The following is an 18,853-nucleotide window of genomic DNA, read 5'->3' as shown; positions in this document are numbered from 1 at the left end:
CTACAAGTGGTAACAATGAAAACAAAAAAGTCTCCATACATTGCCATATGTCCTCCAGTGTAAAAAATAGCCCAGTTGAGAACCACTGAATTGTGGACATCATTCAAGCTTTCCATTTTAGATTATGGGGACTGTGCACAGCAGGGAGCAGTGAGAATGATATTTTACACCTCTGGTTGGGACAGACCACAGTGGTCCTCTGGCCTAGGTGACTATACTGATAGTACTTCTTACATGGTCATTTTCTGCTCTGAGTTCTTAGATGTGAAAGAAACAGACAAATCAAGTCTGTTGATTCTGAAGATTTATATCCTTTTTCTATGTATATTTTGACAATCAATTTTCATATTAAAGTGCTCATCATTTCATCTAACATCTTTGGTTGAGATTTTGCAAAATTGAAGTATATACTGCCAGTAATCACTGCTAGCAAAGGAGGTAGTAAGGGTAGGTTATTTTAAGTCTGATGTTGTTTTAGGGCATTCAGCAATTAATCTTTATACTCAGGCATTGTGATTTGGCATTTCAGTAGCTATGAACTTGCCCTAGGCTGGGTCTAGGTGAGGAATTTTGACATTCATTATAGTAGGGATAAAGGTAGTGGCATCAATGTGTTTGAAAAATTAAACTAGAGCTGGAGAGATGGCTTAGTAGTTAAGTGCTTGCCTGTGATGCCTAAGGACCCTGGTTCAAGGCTCGATTCCCCAGGACCCACATTAGCCAGATGCACAAAGGGCACATGCATCTGGAGTTCGTTTGCAGTGGCTGGAGGCCCTGGCGTGCCCTTTCTCTCTCTCTCTCTCTCTCTGTATCTGCCTCTTTCTCTGTCTATCACTTTCAAATAAATAAATAAAAATAAAAAAGAAGCTGGGTGTGGTGGCGCACGCCTTTAATCCCAGCACTCGGGAGGCAGAGGTAGGAGGATCACCATGAGTTCAAGGCCACCCTGAGACTACATAGTGAATTCCAGGTCAGCCTGAGCCAGAGTGAGACCCTACCTCGAAAAACCAAAAAAAAAAATAAATAAATAAATAAAATAAAATAAACAAAAAATAAAAAAAATAAAAAAGAAGAAAAATTAAACCACAGAACAAACCTCCTCTCTGTGCATTTGGAATAGCAGGGTTATTATTATATGTGAATATTTCTTTCATGCATTAATTTCTTTAAATAGTATTTCAATTTTACTAGTTGTTTTTAAGTCTGAGGCAAAGTGTGGCCAAGTCACATTCATGACCGTCTGATGCTGTCTGTGCTCTTGCCCTTCTCTCAGCTTTCACAGCTGATAGTGAACTCAGGAGGAGTTGCGGCCGTGATCGATTGCATTGGGTCCTGCAAAGGAAACATACGGCTGCCTGGCATCATGATGCTTGGTTATGTGGCTGCTCATTCTGAGAACCTGGCCATGGCTGTGATCATCTCCAAGGTGCGAGTTTGCTTCATTTCTTCCAGTTATTGCACAGGATATTCAAAGACAGAACCTTAGGTTTTTATTCTCCACCAGAACAGAAAACATAACTGGCTAGTGCAAAAGAACCACCCACTTCTTTTGTTCACCAGAGCAAATTTCCAGGGCCATCTTTGAAGAAAGGGTCAAATTACAGGAGATGCAAAGTTTTACTCAGCGTCTACTAACAAACATCAACTTTTATTTTATTTTATTTTATTTTTTTGGTTTTCTGAGGCAAGCTGACCTGGAATTCACTATGGAATCTCAGGATGGTCTTGAACTCACGTTGATCCTCCTACCTCTGCCTCTGCTGGGATTAAAGGCGTGCGCCATCACACCTGGCTGTTTGTTCTGTTTGTTTGTTTCTTTTTCAAGGTAGGTTCTCACTCTCCAGACTGACCTGGAATTCGCTATGTAGTCTGTTTCAATATCAAACATATGTCTACCTTGAGAATTATGCACCTTTACAAACATGTAGAGCACAGGCATTGAAACAGCATTATAAATGACTTGCCCATTAGTCAGTTTACTCTTCTCAGAGGGTTATGACTTTTTACTTTTCCTGGCAGATATATAAGGAGATAGCTGTCATAAGGTAATTCCTCTTCTTACACATAGGAAATCAGAGCAAATGGCTAATTAGCAGTACTTTTCAAAATTTCATTGTTTATAGAGATTTTGCTTTATCCCAATTTAGGACTTTGTATGACTCCATCATGCAGTTGACCCATAGTAGGTGCTCACAGAATATGTTGATGCATAAATATTGCTCACCAGAGAAGTGCTTCAAGGCTGTGTGCTCACAGGGTGTGTAGTGACCCTCTAGAGTATGGGGCTCTTATCAGCATAGAAAACCTGCTGCTGTGTGTTAAATAGAAATGTGGAATTTTTTAATCCCTTGCTAATCCTGAGAATAAAAAGGAGTCTCAGATCTTTATTTTCTACCTATTCCGCAATGATGCTGAGCCTCAATCCTTTATCCAGCTGCTTTTGTTCTTCCCTCCGGCAGACTGTGGCGGTGACTGCAGTGCTGCTGTAGTGCAGGGTCACGTAAGGGTGCTCCTGGCGTCTCTGACCCTCAGCTCTCTCGTGCTTGCTGAGTCTGGAGGCTACCACTTGGGAAGGCTGATAAAAGCAGCTGCAGTTCCTGTGCGCCCTGCTCAAGCCAGCCAGGAGGCTCTTTGCGTCTCGGTGGGCTGAAGTCAGCTCTCTCACCTGGTTTATTTTTCAGTTAGTTCAGGATTAAGGGGGGATTGGTAGTCTGTGGCAAGCCACACAGCAGAGAGCATTCTTTCCTGGTCCTGTCAAGCTACATGGACTAGTGATAATGTCACACAAGGAATGGCACTCTGTACCTTTCTTTTTGTAATTATTCAGTTTAATGATTGACTATTGAACTACTTCATCATTATTGGAAATAATAATAATAATTGGTTTAGAATATTTCTTCTCTGCTACTAGAAAAATGACAGTAACAAATTAACAATGAAAAAAGGAATATGATTTCTCAAAATTGTCTTTGTATTTTGTGAAATTTATGATTTAAAGCAAATAATATAATGAATCTCACTGTTCACTTTTAACAATTGGCATTTAGCCAGTTTTTTTTTTTTTTTTTTTCTGAGGTAGGGTCTCACTCTAGCCCAGGCAGACCTGGAATTCACTAAGGAGTCTCAGGGTGGCCTCGAACTCACGGCAATCCTTCTACCTCTGCCTCCCGAGTGCTGGGATTAAAGGCACGTGCTACCACACCTGGCTCATTTAGCCAGTTTTATTTTATCTTTCATGGACTATTTTAAGGTAAATACAAAACTTATTGTCATTTCAACTACAAATAATTACTCGTACCTCTAACATAACTTGCAACGTAATGATTATATCTAACAAAGCTAGCAATCATGTTTTAGTAACATCTAGTACCCAATTCATGATTAAATTTCCCATTTGTTTCAAGCCTTTTTACAATTGTTTTGGTGAAATCATGATCTGAAACAGTTCCATACACTGCAATTAGCTGATGCTGTGGTTTGTATCCACAGAAACCCTTGTGTTAAAGGGTCACCTGTGGTGCTACTTCTGAGAAGTGCTAGAACGGTTTGAGATGGCACCTAGTGAGAGGAACTCAGTTTGCTAGAGGTGTGCCCTTGAGAGACACACTGGGAAACCAGCCCCTTCCTCTCTTTGTCTCTCTGCTATGAGGTGAGCAGTTTGTATTACTGTAAGCTCCCACCATTCTACCTTAACCACAGGCCCTATAACTGTTGAAGTACATTCATTCCCTGTCTCATCTATGTATCTGTAGCAACTGGGGCCAGTGAAGCAGACTCAGGATGGAGTGGAAAGGAAACCTGCTTTTCCTCTTCTTCCACGTTCCCGTTATATCCTATAAATATAAGCTTTTATAAAGTTACTCATTCTGAGGGCAGGTTGGACCTCTTGTATTTGTGGACATATGTTTTTAGTTATAGGAAAGGAGTAGATGAAGAAATACAGTAGGTCTCTACAGGAAATTCATCCTAAAATACAAAGGTAGAGGGGAACCATACATAAGATGATTTTGGCCTTTGTCATGGTACTATGAGCATGTGATACTGGTTTTTGTGGTAGTAAATTTGAGGTAATTATTATACTATCAAAACAGGTAGTAAATATGCTTATACAGAACCAGAATTAGAATTTAACTTATTTGACTGTTTCTTAGGTACATAAACTGTGATATCTGTAATATGTTTGAGAGCCTCTAGTTCTGTTTTTGTTATTTAGATAGAATTGAAACTTAAGATGCAATCTGTAAGCATATTCTTTTTTTTTTTTCAGATAGGGTCTCATTGTAGCCCAGGCTGGCCTCAAACTCACATTAATTCTCCTACCTCTGCCTCCCAAGTGATGGGATTAAAGTTGCATCACCACGCCCAGTTCTAAGGAATTTTTTTAAAAATTTTATTAACATTTTCCATGATTATAAAATATATCCCATGGTAATTCCCTCCCTCCCCACCCCCACATTTTCCCATTTGAAATTCCATTCTCCATCATATTACCTCCCCATTACATTCATTGTAATTACATATGTACAGTATCAACCTATTAAGTATCCTCTTCCCTTCCTTTCTCTACCCTTTATGTCTCCTTTTTAACTTACTGGCCTCTGCTACTAAGTACTTTCATTCTCACGCAGAAGCCCAATCATCTGTAGCTAGGATCCACATATTAGAGAGAACATGTGGCGCTTGGCTTTCTGGGCCTGGGTTACCTCACTTAGTATAATACTTTCTAGGTCCATCCATTTTTCTGCAAATTTCATAACTTCATTTTTCTTTACTGCTGAGTAGAACTCCATTGTATACATGTGCCAAATCTTCATTATCCACTCATCTGTTGAGGGACATCTAGGCTGGTTCCATTTCCCAGCTATTATAAATTGAGCAGCAATAAACATGGTTGAGCACGTACTTCTAGGGAAATGAGATGAGTCCTTTGGATATATGCCTAGGAGTGCTATAGCTGGGTCATATGGTAGATCAATCTCTAGCTGTTTTAGGAACCTCCACACTGTTTTCCACAATGGCTGGACCAGATTGCATTCCCACCAGCAGTGCAGAAGGGTTCCTTTTTTTCCACATCCCCACCAACATTTATGATCACTTGTTTTCATGATGGTGGCCAATCTGACAGGAGTGAGATGGAATCGCAATTTAGTTTTAATCTGCATTTCCCTGATGACTAGTGATGTAGAACATTTTTTTAGATGCTTATATGCCATTTGTATTTCTTCCTTTGAGAATTCTCTATTTAGCTCCATAGCCCATTTTTTGATTGGCTTGTTTGATTCCTTATTATTTAACTTTTTGAGTTCTTTGTATATCCTAGATATTAATCCTCTATCAGATATATAGCTGGCGAAGATTTTTTCCCATTCTGTAGGTTGCCTCTTTGCTTTTTTCACTGTGTCCTTTGCAGTGCAGAATCTTTGTAATTTCATTAGGTCCCAGTGGTTAATCTGTGGTTTTATTGCCTGAGCAATTGGGAGTGTATTCAGAAAGTCTTTGCCAAGACCAATATGTTAAAGGGTTTCCCCTACTTTTTCCTCTAGCAGTTTCAGAGTTTCCCGTCTGATGTTAAGGTCTTTAATCCATTTGGACTTAATTCTTGTGCATGGCAAGAGAGAAGAATCTATTTTCATCCTTCTGCAGATATATATCCAGTTTTAAAACACCATTTGCTGAAGAGGCTGTCTCTTTTCCAATGAGTATTTTTGGCATTTTTATTGAATATCAGGTGGCTATAGCTACTTGGGCTTACATCTGTGTCCTCTAATCTGTTCCACTGATCTACATGTCTGTTTTGTGCCAGTACCACTCTGTTTTGTTACTATGGCTCTGTAGTATAGGTTAAAATACCACCAGCCTCTTTTTTGTTGCTCAGTATTATTTTAGATATTCGGTTTTTTTGATTCCAAATGAATTTTTGGATTGTTTTTTCTATTTCCATGAAGAAAGCCTTTGGAATTTTGATAGGGATTGCATTAAATGTGTAGATTGCTTTAGGTAAGATTGCCATTTTCACAATATTGATTCTTCCAATCCAGGAACAAGGGATGTTTCTCCACTTTCTAGTGTCTTCTGCAATTTCTCGCTTGAGTGTTTTAAAGTTCTCATGTATAGATTCTTTACTTCCTTGGTTAGGTTTATTCCAAGGTACTTTATTTTTTTTTGATGCAACTGTGAATGGGAGTGATTCTCTGATTTCATCCTCTGTGTGTTTGTTGTTAGCATATATGAAGGCTACTGATTTCTGTGTATTTATTTTGTATCCTGCTACATTGCTGTAGGTTTTGATCAGCTCTAACAGCTTGCTAGTAGAGTCTTTAGGGTCCTTTATGTATAGAATCATGTCATCTGCAAATAATGATAACTTGATTTCTTCCTTTCCAATTTGTATCCCTTTTATGTGTGTCGCTTGCCTTATTGCTATGGCTAAGACTTCCAAAACCATATTAAATAAAAGTGGGGACAGTGGACACCCTTGTCTTGTTCCTGATTTTAGTGGAAAAGCTTCCAGTTTTTCCCCATTTAGTAATATGTTGGCTGTAGGCTTTTCATAAATAGCCTTTATTATATTGAGATATGTTCCTTCTATTCCCAGTCTCTGTAGGACTTTTATCATGAAGGTATGTTGGATTTTGTCAAATGCTTTCTCTGCGTCTAATGAGATGATCATGTGATTTTTGTCCTTCAACCCGTTTATGTAATGTATTACATTTATAGATTTGCGTATGGTGAACCATCCCTGCATCTCTGGGATAAAGCCTACTTGGTCAGGGTGAATGATCTTTTTGATATACTCTTGTATTCTCTTTGCCAATATTTTGTTGAGAATTTTTGCATCTATGTTCATGAGGGAGATTGGTCTGTAATTTTCTTTTTTTGTTCTATCTTTGCCTGGTTTTGGTATCAGGGTGATGCTGGCCTCATAGAAGGAGTTTGGTAGAATTCCTTCTTTTTCTATTTCCTGGAAAAGCTTAAGAAGCAATGGTGTTAGCTCTTCCTTAAAAGTCTGGTAAAATTCCGCAGTGAATCCAACCGGGCCTGGGCTTTTTTTAGTTGGGAGATTATTCATAACTGTTTGGATATCCATGTTTGTTATAGGTCTATTTAAGTGATTAATCTCATTTTGATTTAATTTAGGTAGTTCATATAGATTAAGGAAATCATCCATTTCTTTCAGATTTTCATACTTTGTGGAGTATATGCTTTTATAGTATGTCCCTATGATTTTTTGAATTTCTCTGGAATCTGTTGTGATGTTACCTTGTTCATCTCTTATTTTATTAATTTGTGTCTCTTCTCTCTTTCTTTTGGTCAGATTTGCTAAGGGTTTATCAATCTTGTTTATCCTTTCAAAGAACCAACTCTTTGTTTCATTAATTCTTTGGATTGTTCTTTTTGTTTCTATTTCATTAATTTCTGCCCTAATCTTTATTATTTCTTCCCGTCTACTGATTTTTGGTTTGCCTTGTTCTTCTTTTTCCAAGGCTTTAAGGCGAAGCATTAGGTCGTTTACTTGCGACCTTTCTAATTTCTTAATATAGGCACTTAAGGCTATAAATTTACCTCTTAGAACTGCCTTCATTGTGTCCCAGAGATTTTAGTATGTTATGTTCTCATAATCATTTGACTCTATAAATTTTTTGATTTCCTTTTTGATTTCTTCATTGACCCATTCATCATTTAGTAGTGTATTGTTTAGTTTCCATGATTTTATATATGCTCTATAGCCTTTCTTGCTACTGATTTGTAGTTTAATTCCATTGTGGTCAGATAGAGTGCAAGGAATTATTTCAATTTTCCTGAATTTGTTAAGATTTGCTTTGTGTCCTAATATATGGTCTATTTTAGAGAATGTTCCATGTGCTGCTGAAAAGAATGTATATTCTGTGGCCTTTGGATGAAATGTCCTGTATATATCTGTTAAATCCATTCCTTCTATGACCTCATTTAGTCCAGATGCCTCTCTGTTTATTTTTTCCCGGGATGACCTGTCAATTGATGAGAGTGAGGTGTTAAAGTCACCCACCACCACTGTGTTTGGTGTTATCTGTGACCTTAGTTCTAATAGTGTTTGTTTGACGAATTTGGGAGCCCCATGTTAGGTGCATATATGTTTAGGATTGCAATGTCCTCCTGTTGGAGTGTGTCCTTAATCAATATAAAGTGACCTTCCTTATCTTTCTTGACTAACGTCGGACTAAAGTCCACCCTGTCTGATATTAGGATAGCCACCCCTGCTTGTTTCCTAGGCCCATTTGCTTGAAACACCGTCTTCCAACCTTTCACCCTAAGATAATGTCTATCCTTTGTAGAAAGGTGAGTTTCTTGGAGACAACAAATTGTAGGATCCTGCTTTTTAACCCAGTCTGCAAATCTATGTCTTTTCGTTGGGGCATTTAGGCCATTGATATTAAGAGATATTATTGAAAGTTGTGTATTTATGTTTGCCATTTTTTTTTGTGTATGTGTTTCTGGTTCTGCCTGTACTCTCTTCTGTTAACTGGTATTTGAGTATAGCTTGTTTTTTCTAGGTTCCTTATATGTGTGCTTTTCCTTTTGTTCAGCATGGAGGATTCTATCAAGTATTTTCTGTGTAGCTGGTTTTGTCTTCAAATACTCCTTTAACCTGCTTTTGTCATGGAATGTCTTTATTTCTCCATCTATTTGAATGGATAACTTTGCAAGATAAAGTAACCTTGGTTGACAGTTGTTATCTTTCAGAACTTGGAATATATCACTCCAAGCTCTTCTGGCTTTAAAAGTTTGTGTTGAATAATCTGCTGTAATCCTGATGGGCTTGCTTTTGTAGGTAACTTGATTTTTCTCTCTAACTGCTTTCAATATTTTTTCTTTGGTGTGTGTGTTTGGAAGTTTGATTATAATATGGCGTGGAGAGGTTCTTTCTGGGTTTTGTCTGGCCGGGGTTCTAAAGGCTTCCTGTATCTGCATTGGCACCTCTTTCCCAATTTGGGGGAAATTTTCTTCTATGATTTTGTTGAAGACGCCTATTATGCCTTTGGATTGGAGTTCTTCTCCTTCTACTATGCCCTGAATTCTTATATTGGATCTTTTCATAGTGTCCTGAATATCTTGAATTCCCACTCATACTTTTCTATAAGTTTGTCTTTCTCTTTGTTGGACTGTATTAGGTCTGCCACCTGGTCTTCTAGCTTAGATATTCTGTCCTCTCCCTCATCCATCCTACTGGTGAGATTTTCTACAGAGTTTTTGATTTCATTAACTGTGTTCTTCATTGCTAGTAATTCTGACTGGTTTTTCTTTATTATTTCTATTTCCTTATTTATGTCTTGTATTGCCTTCTTTATTGCATTAAATTGGTGTTCTGCATCTTCTTTGATTCCTTTGATTTCCTTTTTGATTTCTTCTTTGTTTCCTTTGATTTTTTCTTTGACCTCTTTGAACATATTTATAATCATTCTTTTGAACTCTTTCTCAGGCATTTCCTCTAACTCTTTCTCACTGGAGGACATTTCTGATGCATTAATACTTTTAGGTGGGTTTATATCGTCTTGCTTTTTAGTGTTTCTTGTGTTATAATGTATAAATTTTTGCATCTTGGATTAATTTAATGCTTGGATTTTCTAGCTAGCTGTGTATTCTTAGCTGTATCAATTGATTTGATGTAATATATTTTCAGGGTAAGACCTTAAGGTGTTAGGTGTGGCTCTTAAGACTCTCAGAGTATCTACAAAGATGTTCTTAGGGGTTGAGTTTCCCTGCTATAGGAGTATTCAAGCAGGCTAAGTAGAATAAAATACAGGTAGATTCTAAAATTAAACTAAATACTGTACACATTCAATCAAAAACAGCCCCGAGTATGTATACAAGAGTAGTTATTATAACGACCAGATCCTCTATCAACAAAAAGGTTAAGATTTCTGATCTGTTGAGGGATCCAAGTCAGCTTGCGACCAAGTGAGACCCTTCCCTGGTGCAATCCCAGTTACCTTGGGTGATTTTGGTCTCAGTCAAGTTGCTGCCTGGGTCGTTGGGCTGCTGTTCTGATTTCTGGAGCTGGGCACTTGCTTTTCCTGCGGGGCAACCGAGCCTGGCAAGTGTGGCCCTGCAGATCAGCACCCCTGCTGCTGGAACTGCTGCTGCTCAAGCTGCCCCTGCTGGGCTGTAGCCACTGCTGCTGAAGGTGTTGCTGCTGGACCCACCATTGCTGCTGCCTCTCGGAGAGCACGGTGTGAGGGGAAGTGCCCGCACCTGGCTTTTCCTGCGGCTGGAGCCGAGTCTGGCAGCTTTCTGGTGCGCCGCGGCCGCGGTGGTTGGCGGAGCTGCCGGAGCCGCTTTTCCCGCCTGTGCAGGCTCTGGATGCTCTGGAACTCTTCTACTTCTCCACTGCCGCTTCAATTTCCTATACACCTCACTTTTTAGTAAAAGTGTGTATTTTGCTGAGTTTTTTGGGTCTTTTCCCCCCCCCCCCCCCAGGCTGCTTTGGCCCAGTGGTATCTACGCTGCCATCTTAACCGGACGAGGATTTTTTTTTTTAATGAAACAAAAATAATCATCTCAAGCCAGGTGTGGTGGTGCACACCTTTAATCCCAGCACTTGGGAGGCAGAGGTAGCAGGATTGCCATGAGTTTGAGACCAGACTGAGACTACATAGTGAATTCCAGGTCAGCCTGGGCTAGAATGAGATCTACCTTGAAAAACCAAAAAAAAAACAAAAACAAAAACAAAAACAACCACAAAAGTAATCATCACTACTTTGACATTCTGTCATGTTAAAATGAGCAAAACTCTAATTAAAAAGTTGACCAGGGGCTGGAGAGATGGCTTAGCAGTTAAGCGCTTGCCTGTGAAGCCTAAGGACTCCACTTTGAAGCTTGATTCCCCATGACCCACGTTAGCCAGATGCACAAGGGGGCTCATGCGTCTGGAGTTCGTTTGCAGTGGCTGGAGGCCCTGGCGTGCCCATTCTCTCTCTCTCCCTCTCCCTCTCTCTCTCTCTCTCTCTCTGCCTCCTTCACTCTGTCGATCTCAAATAAATAAATAAAAATAAACAAAAAAATGTTGACCAGAATTAATGGAAAGTTATTTACTATTTCAGGAAAGATATTAGTGGAATATTTTCTATCCAAAAGATTCCTTAGATTCTTGCTCATAATTATTTGATTTTTTTACTCTGTAGTAGTTATTTTGGTCTCACATTTACTGTTCTTGGTGAAAAGATAATCTCTTTTTGTTTGTTTTTCATGGTAGGGCCTCACTCTATCCCAGGCTGACCTAACCACTCACAGCGAAGCTCAACCTCAGCCTCTTGAGTACTCACTGTGTAGTCCCAGATTGGCCTCAAACTCACAGCAGTCCTCCTACCTCGGCCTCCTGAGTGCCGAGATTATAGGCGTGCAACACTATGCCTGGCTTCAAACATCTTTTTCTTTTTTTTTCAAGGTAAGGTCTCACTCTAGCCCAGGCTGACCTGGAATTCACTATGTAGTCTCAAGATGATCTTGAACTCATGGCAACCCTTCTGAGTGCTGGGTTTAAAGGCATGCACCTACCTCCACACCCAACTTGAGTTAACTTTTTAATTTTATTTTTATTTATTTATTTATTTGACAGAGAAATAGGGAAAGAGATAGGGAGAGAAAGAAAGAATGGGCATGCCAGGGCCTCCAGCCACTGCAAATGAATTCCAGATGTGTGCACCTCCTTCTGTATCTGGCTAATGTGGGTCCTGGGGAATCGAACTTGGGTCCTTTGGCTTTGCAGGCAAATGCCTTAACTGCTAAGTCATCCCTCCAGCCCCTTTTCCTTCCTTCCTTCTTTCTTTCTTTCTTCCTTCCTTTCTTTTTTTTTTTTTAGAGGTAGGGTTCTCATTGTAGTCCAGGCTGACCTGGAATTCACTCTGTAGTCTCAGAGTGGGCTTGAACTCACAGCAATCCTCCTACCTCTGCCTCCTTAGTGCTGGGATTAAAGGCATTTTTATCAAAGGATAACAAAGGTTTTAAGATCCTACCCAAATACTTTTAATTAATCACAACGGAATCTGGTTTTGTGTAGTCTGTGGCATTTGTTGTTTGGTAAAATCCCTCTATTTGGTTGGGGGTGGGGTAAAACCTAAGAGATATTCTTAGTTATGTTGGATTGTTAGAGGTCAATTAAGTAATTTAATTCTAGTCATTTTATTGACTCAACAAATGACAGACCTTGTGATGTGCTCATTTATTTAAGGAAAACAAGATCAAGGTTGAAATGACTTCTTCCAACTCTGAGAGACTCAAGATTTTAACCCTGCTCTAGATTATAACACTTGTTCTTCTGATCACCCCTGCAGGGTGTGCCCCAGCTGTCAATATGTCTGTCAGAAGAACCAGAGGATCATATTAAGGCCGCTACTGCTTGGGCCTTAGGACAAATTGGGAGACACACTCCCGAACATGCACGTGCTGTTGCTGTCTCGAACACTTTGCCAGTTCTGTTATCATTGTACATGTCAACAGAGACTTCTGAGGATCTTCAGGTGAAAGTAAGTACTTGGTTAAGATGTGTTTAGGAAAATTGGTTAGATATTGACTCCATGTGATTTAAAATATGTTAATTTTCCCAAGGATCATTATTGCTTTTGAGTCCAAAAAATATACAAATTTATCAGAAAAACTGACGTCACACTTCTAAAATGAGTTATTTTTGTCTCCAAATTCAGTAATTTATTATAAAGAAAGTACTCTATATAATCTATAAAAAAGTTGTTTGTAAAATGAATGTCTGTTTTTTGCATTCTTTATTTTTGTTGACATTTTCTATGAAATAGGAATTGAACAATAATAGCAGCTGTGTGTTCTATACAGATGCACACACCCTATTCACATGGTGTAGGCCAGAAGAGGCCAAAATATGTTGCTTTTCTTCCTTATTTCTCTGAGACACTGTTTTTCTTTTTCTTTTTTCTGTTTTTGGTTTTTCGAGGTAGGGTTTCACTCTAGCTCAGGCTCTCCTGGAATTCACTATGTAGTCTCAGGGTGGCCTCGAACTCATGGCGATCCTCCTACCTCTGCTTCCCAAGTGCTGGAATTAAAGGCATGTGCCACCACACCTGTTTTTTTCTTTTTCTTTCTTTCTCTCTCTCTCTCTCTCTCTCTTTTTTTTTTTCAAGGTAGGGTTTCACTCTAATCCAGACTGACCTGGAATTCACTATGTAATCTCAGGGTGGCCTCAAACTCACAGCGTTCCTCCTACCTCTGCTTCCCAAGTGCTGGAATTAAAGGCGTGTGCCACCATACCCAGCTTGAGACACTGTTTTTTTTTTTAATTTTTTTAATTTATTTGAGAGTGACAGACACAGAGAAAGACAGATAGAGGGAGAGAGAGAGAATGGGTGCACCAGGGCTTCCAGCCTTTGCAAACGAACTCCAGATGCGTGCACCCCCTTGTGCATCTGGCTAACGTGGGACCTGGGGAACTGAGCCTCGAACTGGGGTCCTTAGGCTTCACAGGCAAGCGCTTAACCACTAAGCCATCTCTCCAGCCTGAGACACTGTTTTTAATGAACATAGAGCTATACATTTATCAGACTGGTTGTCCAGGGCATCAGTGAATCTCCTGTCTCCATCACCATCAGCACCGGGGTTGCAGGGGTGTTGGGGACAAACTCTGGAGAGCCCTCACAATAGAGGTTTAGAGATGAGGTTTGCTGAACAGTACTTTGCCTATTTTACATAAAAAAATTGAGTCCAAAAGAATTTGAGGTGCTTTTCAAAGATATGATCCAACTAGTGAGTTTCCAAAGCTGTAATTCACCTCTCCTAATTCAAGGCCACCTGATTCTTTAATTATGTGCCTTATATTATTTTCTTTAAAAATATTCATATAGGGCTGGATGGATGGCTTAGTGGTTAAGGCATTTGCATACAAAGCCAAAGGACCCAGGTTTGTTTCCCCAGGACCCACATTAGCCAGATGCACAAGGGGCCGCAAGCATCTGGAGTTCATTTGCAGTGACTGGAGGCCCTGGCATGCCCATTCTCTTTCTCTCTCCCCTTCCTTCTTTCTCTGACAAATAAATAAACAAAATATTTTTTAAATTCATATAATTAACTAGATTAAACATTTTTAAATCATAAAGGCAATTTTATGAAAAATATTACTGTCTCGTAAAGTGATTCATGTACATGAGAATAAAGTAGGATAGGTTATTTAATAATTTTAAATTTTTCTAAAAGAAAATGTCTTCAACTTGCTTTGCTTGTTTTGCTTGTGTGTGTGTGTGTGCAGATGTAATGTGGTATGTGTGGGGTGTGCACATGTATGTGCCCACGTGGTGCCCCATGTGCTTACCTGTGGCAAAGGGGGGAAGTACTTGCCTGTGGTGGCTGGAGCAGAACATCTGGCCTGTTGGTCCTTTGCTTTTCTGCCTGTTCTTGTTTGAGCAAGGATCACTGACTAGTACTAGAACTTGCTGCTTTTCATGAGCTCTAGCAATTCCCTGGTTTCTGGTCTCTGCTACCCTTTGCAGGACTGGGGTTACAGGTGCATGTGTCCACTCCCAGCCCAACACACTTTCTCTGGGGAAAACATGTAGCTTTTTAACTGACTTAGAAAAGTTTCCCCTTGGCAGTGTTTGGCACACACTCCTATTGGTATTGTCCACTTAATGTTGGCAAGCAGGTGATGTCCATCCTCTGCTCAGGAAATCACTTTCCCTGCCATCTTGGAGCTTCCCCTCGAGTCAATAAGTCAAAATAAACCTGTTTTTTGCCCACAAGCTGCCATGGTTGGGTGATTTCAGCCAGGAATGCGAACCTGACTACAACAGTAAAGTTGGTACTGAGAGTGGAGTCATTTGCTCCTAGACACCTGATTGTGTGTGGCTTTGGCCTTTTTGAGCTGATTTTCAAGAGGAGTGTGGAAGGATTTGAAACCTTAGCATAAGAGAAGCTTTGCAGTGCTATAAGTACAGCTTTGTGGACTATTCTGGTCAGAGTTGAAAGACTTGAATGCAGTAAGAACTATAAACTGTGAGGTTTGGCTTATGAGGGTGAGAAAGAGCTTTGCCTGGAATGGGCTAGAAGCAGTTTGTGTGAGAGGCTTGCTGTTACGGCTGTGTCCTGAGAAGTTATAAAGGGCTGCATTGTGTAGAAATGGACTGGTGTGAGCAGAGGGATATGGCATAGAAAAAAAAAATGAAATCTTTGGGAAACTGCTGCCCGTTCAGCTGCAATTAAGAGATTGCAACCACTGAGATTGGGCTAGCTGACCTATTGGAACCACAGAAAGAATACAGTCATTTGAAGGAGTCTGAATGCTCAGAGTGTTATGTTCTTCAAAGTCTGCTTTATTCTCCTCTGGGTTAGCCACTTGGCACCCTACCTGACATTATGGAGTGTAAGAAATGCATGAATGAGAGGGTCATTGAGTTTGCAACACAGTCTTGCGTTTTTAAAGTAGCATGGGCAGTGTGAAGCAGGTTTGCTGGATGCCTGCATGGAGACTTGATAGAGCTGTGAGAATGAACCATGGGTTGCAGTAGAGACCCAGTGGAGATGCCAGGACCACAAAATGGCTGCTAAGGAGAGCTGCCAACCCCAGACAAAGTCTTCCAGTACTGTGAGTAGCCTAACTGGAACTCCAGAGATATGTTGCTGGTTAGAATTATTGAACTTGGAGATTTGTCACTGTCTAGAGTTGTTGGACTTGGAACTATAGTTTGACGTTTGCCCTGTTTAAATCTTGTATTGGTTGAATATTTCTTTGTTATGCCCAATGCCATCTTTTGCAGTATGAATGTGTATTCTGTGCCATTATGGGTTTTTGGTTTATTTTTTGTATTATGGCTCAGTTAAAAGACTTTGGACCATGGGGATGTTTGAAAATCATTAGGATTGATAAAAACTATGGGGACTTTTAAAGTTGGACTGAATGCATTGTATTTTATATCATGAATGATTATCAGTTTATGTGGGCTGGGGGTAGAATGTGGTGGTTTGATTCAGGTGTCCCCCATACACTGAATGTGTATAAACTGAGTGTTCTGAATGCTAGGTTCCCAGCTGATGGAGATTTGGGAATTAATGCCTCCTGGAGGCAGTATATTGTTGGGGGCAGGTTTATGGGTATTATAGCCAGTTTCCCCTTGCCAGTGTTTGGCACACTCTCCTGTTGCTGTTGTCCACCTGATGTTGGTGAGGAGATGATGTCCACCCTCTGCTCATGCCATCATTTCCCCCCTGCCATCATGGGGCTTCCCCGTGAGTCTGTAAGCCAAAATAAACCTTTCTGTTTCTCACAAGCTGCTGTTTGTTGGCTGCTTTCTGCCAGAAATGTGAACTTGACTGCAACAGAAATAGAGACCAGAGAATCTCTGAGGCTCAAGAAAATGGCAGGTTCTGGTTCAGAAAGACTCTGTTTTAAGGTGATACACAACAGAGGACAAATGATATTCTCCTCTGACTTTACTTGCACAGGGCACGTGAAGCTGTGTACATACATATCCCACACATAGTATAATGTACACCCCCCCCAAAAGGAAACAAATGTTGTACTCACTGGCAGTCATTCTAGGTCTCCTCTGATTAGGCACATGAATTTATGTTTTATCTATGTGGATTTGCCTCTTTTGTATATTTCATTGAAATAGGATCATACAACATATGTGGCCTTTCATGCCTGATTTATGTATTTCTTAGTCTGGGTTTGGGACTCCTACAATTAAGGAGCTGGACAATAATGAGTATTGACCACTATAAGGAGAATTTTGAACCCTCTCAGTGATTGTAGGAATATGTTATGATAATATTGAAAACAGTTTAGTTGTGTCTTAAAAAATTAAACATGAATTTAACATTATTAAGTTACAACTGCATTCATGGGTGTCTACCCAGAGAAATTAAAACATTTTTCTATACCAAGATTTTATATATTTATAGTAGAATTATTTATTGTAACCAAAAGGGAAATAGCCACATGGTTATTATTTAGAGGAACAAAATATGGTAAACTCACATATGGAATTCTAGTTTATTGGTGACAGGAACAACATGCTGATACATGCTACAACATGGATGACCCTCACAATATTGTAGTTAGTGAAAGATTTCAGGAAAAAGTTCACATTCTATATGTTTTAATGTATATGAATTATCCAGAAAAGCCATATTTATAGACAGAAAGTAGATTAGTAGTTGCCAGGAGATAATTGGAAGGAATAATTGAGAATGATTTCAAATGAGCAAGAGATTCTTTTTATTAAAAATATTTTATTTTATTCATTTATTTGACAGAGAAGGAGGGAGAAAGAGAGAGAGGCAGAGAGAGAGAATGGGTACATCAGGGCCTTCAGCCACTGCAAATGAACTCCAAATGCATGTGTCCCCTTGTGCATCTGGGTAACCTGGATCCTAGGGAATCAAACCTGGGTCCTTTGGCTTTGCAGGCAAAAGCCTTAACCACTAAGCAGTCTCTCCAGCCAGAGCATGAGATTCTTTGGGGGATAATGAATATGCTCCAAAATTAGACTTTGGAGATAATTTGCATAGTTCTCTACATTTACTACAAATCATTAAATTATGTACTTGAGAGGATTAATAATACATATATCTCAATAAAATTGTTAAACCTCTTAAGCCAAGAAGTAGATATGCAAGCAAAATCTTAAAACTTTTCTTATGCTGGATAATAGAGCTGATTATCAATCATCACATGCATTTCTATTTGGGGGAATATAGTCATAAATTGAGTATATTTCTTTCAAATGAAGGACAGTAAAGTTCAATGAATTTCTGGGGCCTTGAGACTCTTCTAGAGTTCCTGACTAAAAACTTGGTATTACATAATCAAGTTAGAATTACTGTAGGGCTGTCTGTGTGGTACAGTTTATGTGATCTGTGGTATTATTTGTCTTTACCACCAATAATAGCTAAGTTCAATATATTGGCCTGCTAAGGTTACCATAAGCTTAGGATAGTTCACAAAGATACAATAGTCAAGTGTGCTAGGAATTGAGTTTATTTTCAACTTACACTATTTGTGGGAAAAGTTGGGTTGCATTTCCGATATTTCTTATTTAATCTATTCAGCAATATTTGAGATCAAATATATCATGAGATAAGAGGTTATAGAAGACTGGGTCTCTAGAGAAAATGTAAAATTTAAGAGGTCATTTACTGTTAGCACAAATATGAAAGTTTGGCTGAATCCATTTGCCAGTTGTAAAATTCATGATATGAAAGCCAAAATGGTCTTCATTCCAAGATCATTGACAAATATTTTGTATAACAAAACCAGAAGAACAAGTTGGCAAAGGCCTCAAAGAAAGAAAATGTGAGCAGAGCAAATTCTCTAAGGATTTATAGTACAACACCACATACAACAAAGATGTAAAATGATAGAGGAAAATAGCCACAGACAAATCCCGAAATGAAGGGGACAGTAAAATAAATAAATAAAATCATGGTCAGCCACAGCTTTAAAATGGTTGTAACAAGATGCTATAGCCACATTAGGGCCCTTCTTCAGCCACATCTTTGGTAGGGAGACAGCACCATATACAGTCACTTTGAAATAAGGAAGAGTGCTGAGGTGGGGGTGGGAAAGGTACATGTAGTGCCTGTTCTATTGTGATAGACGATAAACTCCCTACTTTTGAGAGCTTTTCTGTGTGTGTGTGTGTGTGTATGTGTGTGTATTGTGCATATGTGTGTACATGTGTGTGGGTACACATGCACATACCTGCACATGGAAGCCAAGGTGGATGTCAGATGTCTTTCTCAATTGTTGTCCATATTGTTTACCTATGCTGAATCTCACACTTGAACCCAGGCCTCCCTGATTCAGCTAGTCTAGATAGCCAGCTTGACATTTATACAATGGAGTTCTACTCAGAGG

General features: G+C 39.4%; 1 protein-coding gene across 1 annotated transcript in view; it reads left to right on the top strand.

Moving 5' to 3' along the window:
- Positions 1 to 18,853, top strand: part of Spag6 (sperm associated antigen 6) — a 104,949-nt gene that overhangs the window by 72,265 nt on the left and 13,831 nt on the right. Inside the window, exons 7-8 of the mRNA XM_004668415.2 lie at positions 1,274 to 1,426; positions 12,309 to 12,500. Of these exons, the coding sequence (XP_004668472.1) occupies positions 1,274 to 1,426; positions 12,309 to 12,500 (345 nt within the window). The remainder of the gene's footprint in view (positions 1 to 1,273; positions 1,427 to 12,308; positions 12,501 to 18,853) is intronic.

Source organism: Jaculus jaculus, chromosome 15, assembly GCF_020740685.1.
Source record: "Jaculus jaculus isolate mJacJac1 chromosome 15, mJacJac1.mat.Y.cur, whole genome shotgun sequence".
NCBI classification, from domain to species: Eukaryota; Metazoa; Chordata; class Mammalia; order Rodentia; family Dipodidae; genus Jaculus; species Jaculus jaculus.
This window is presented reverse-complemented; position numbering and strand designations above follow the sequence as displayed.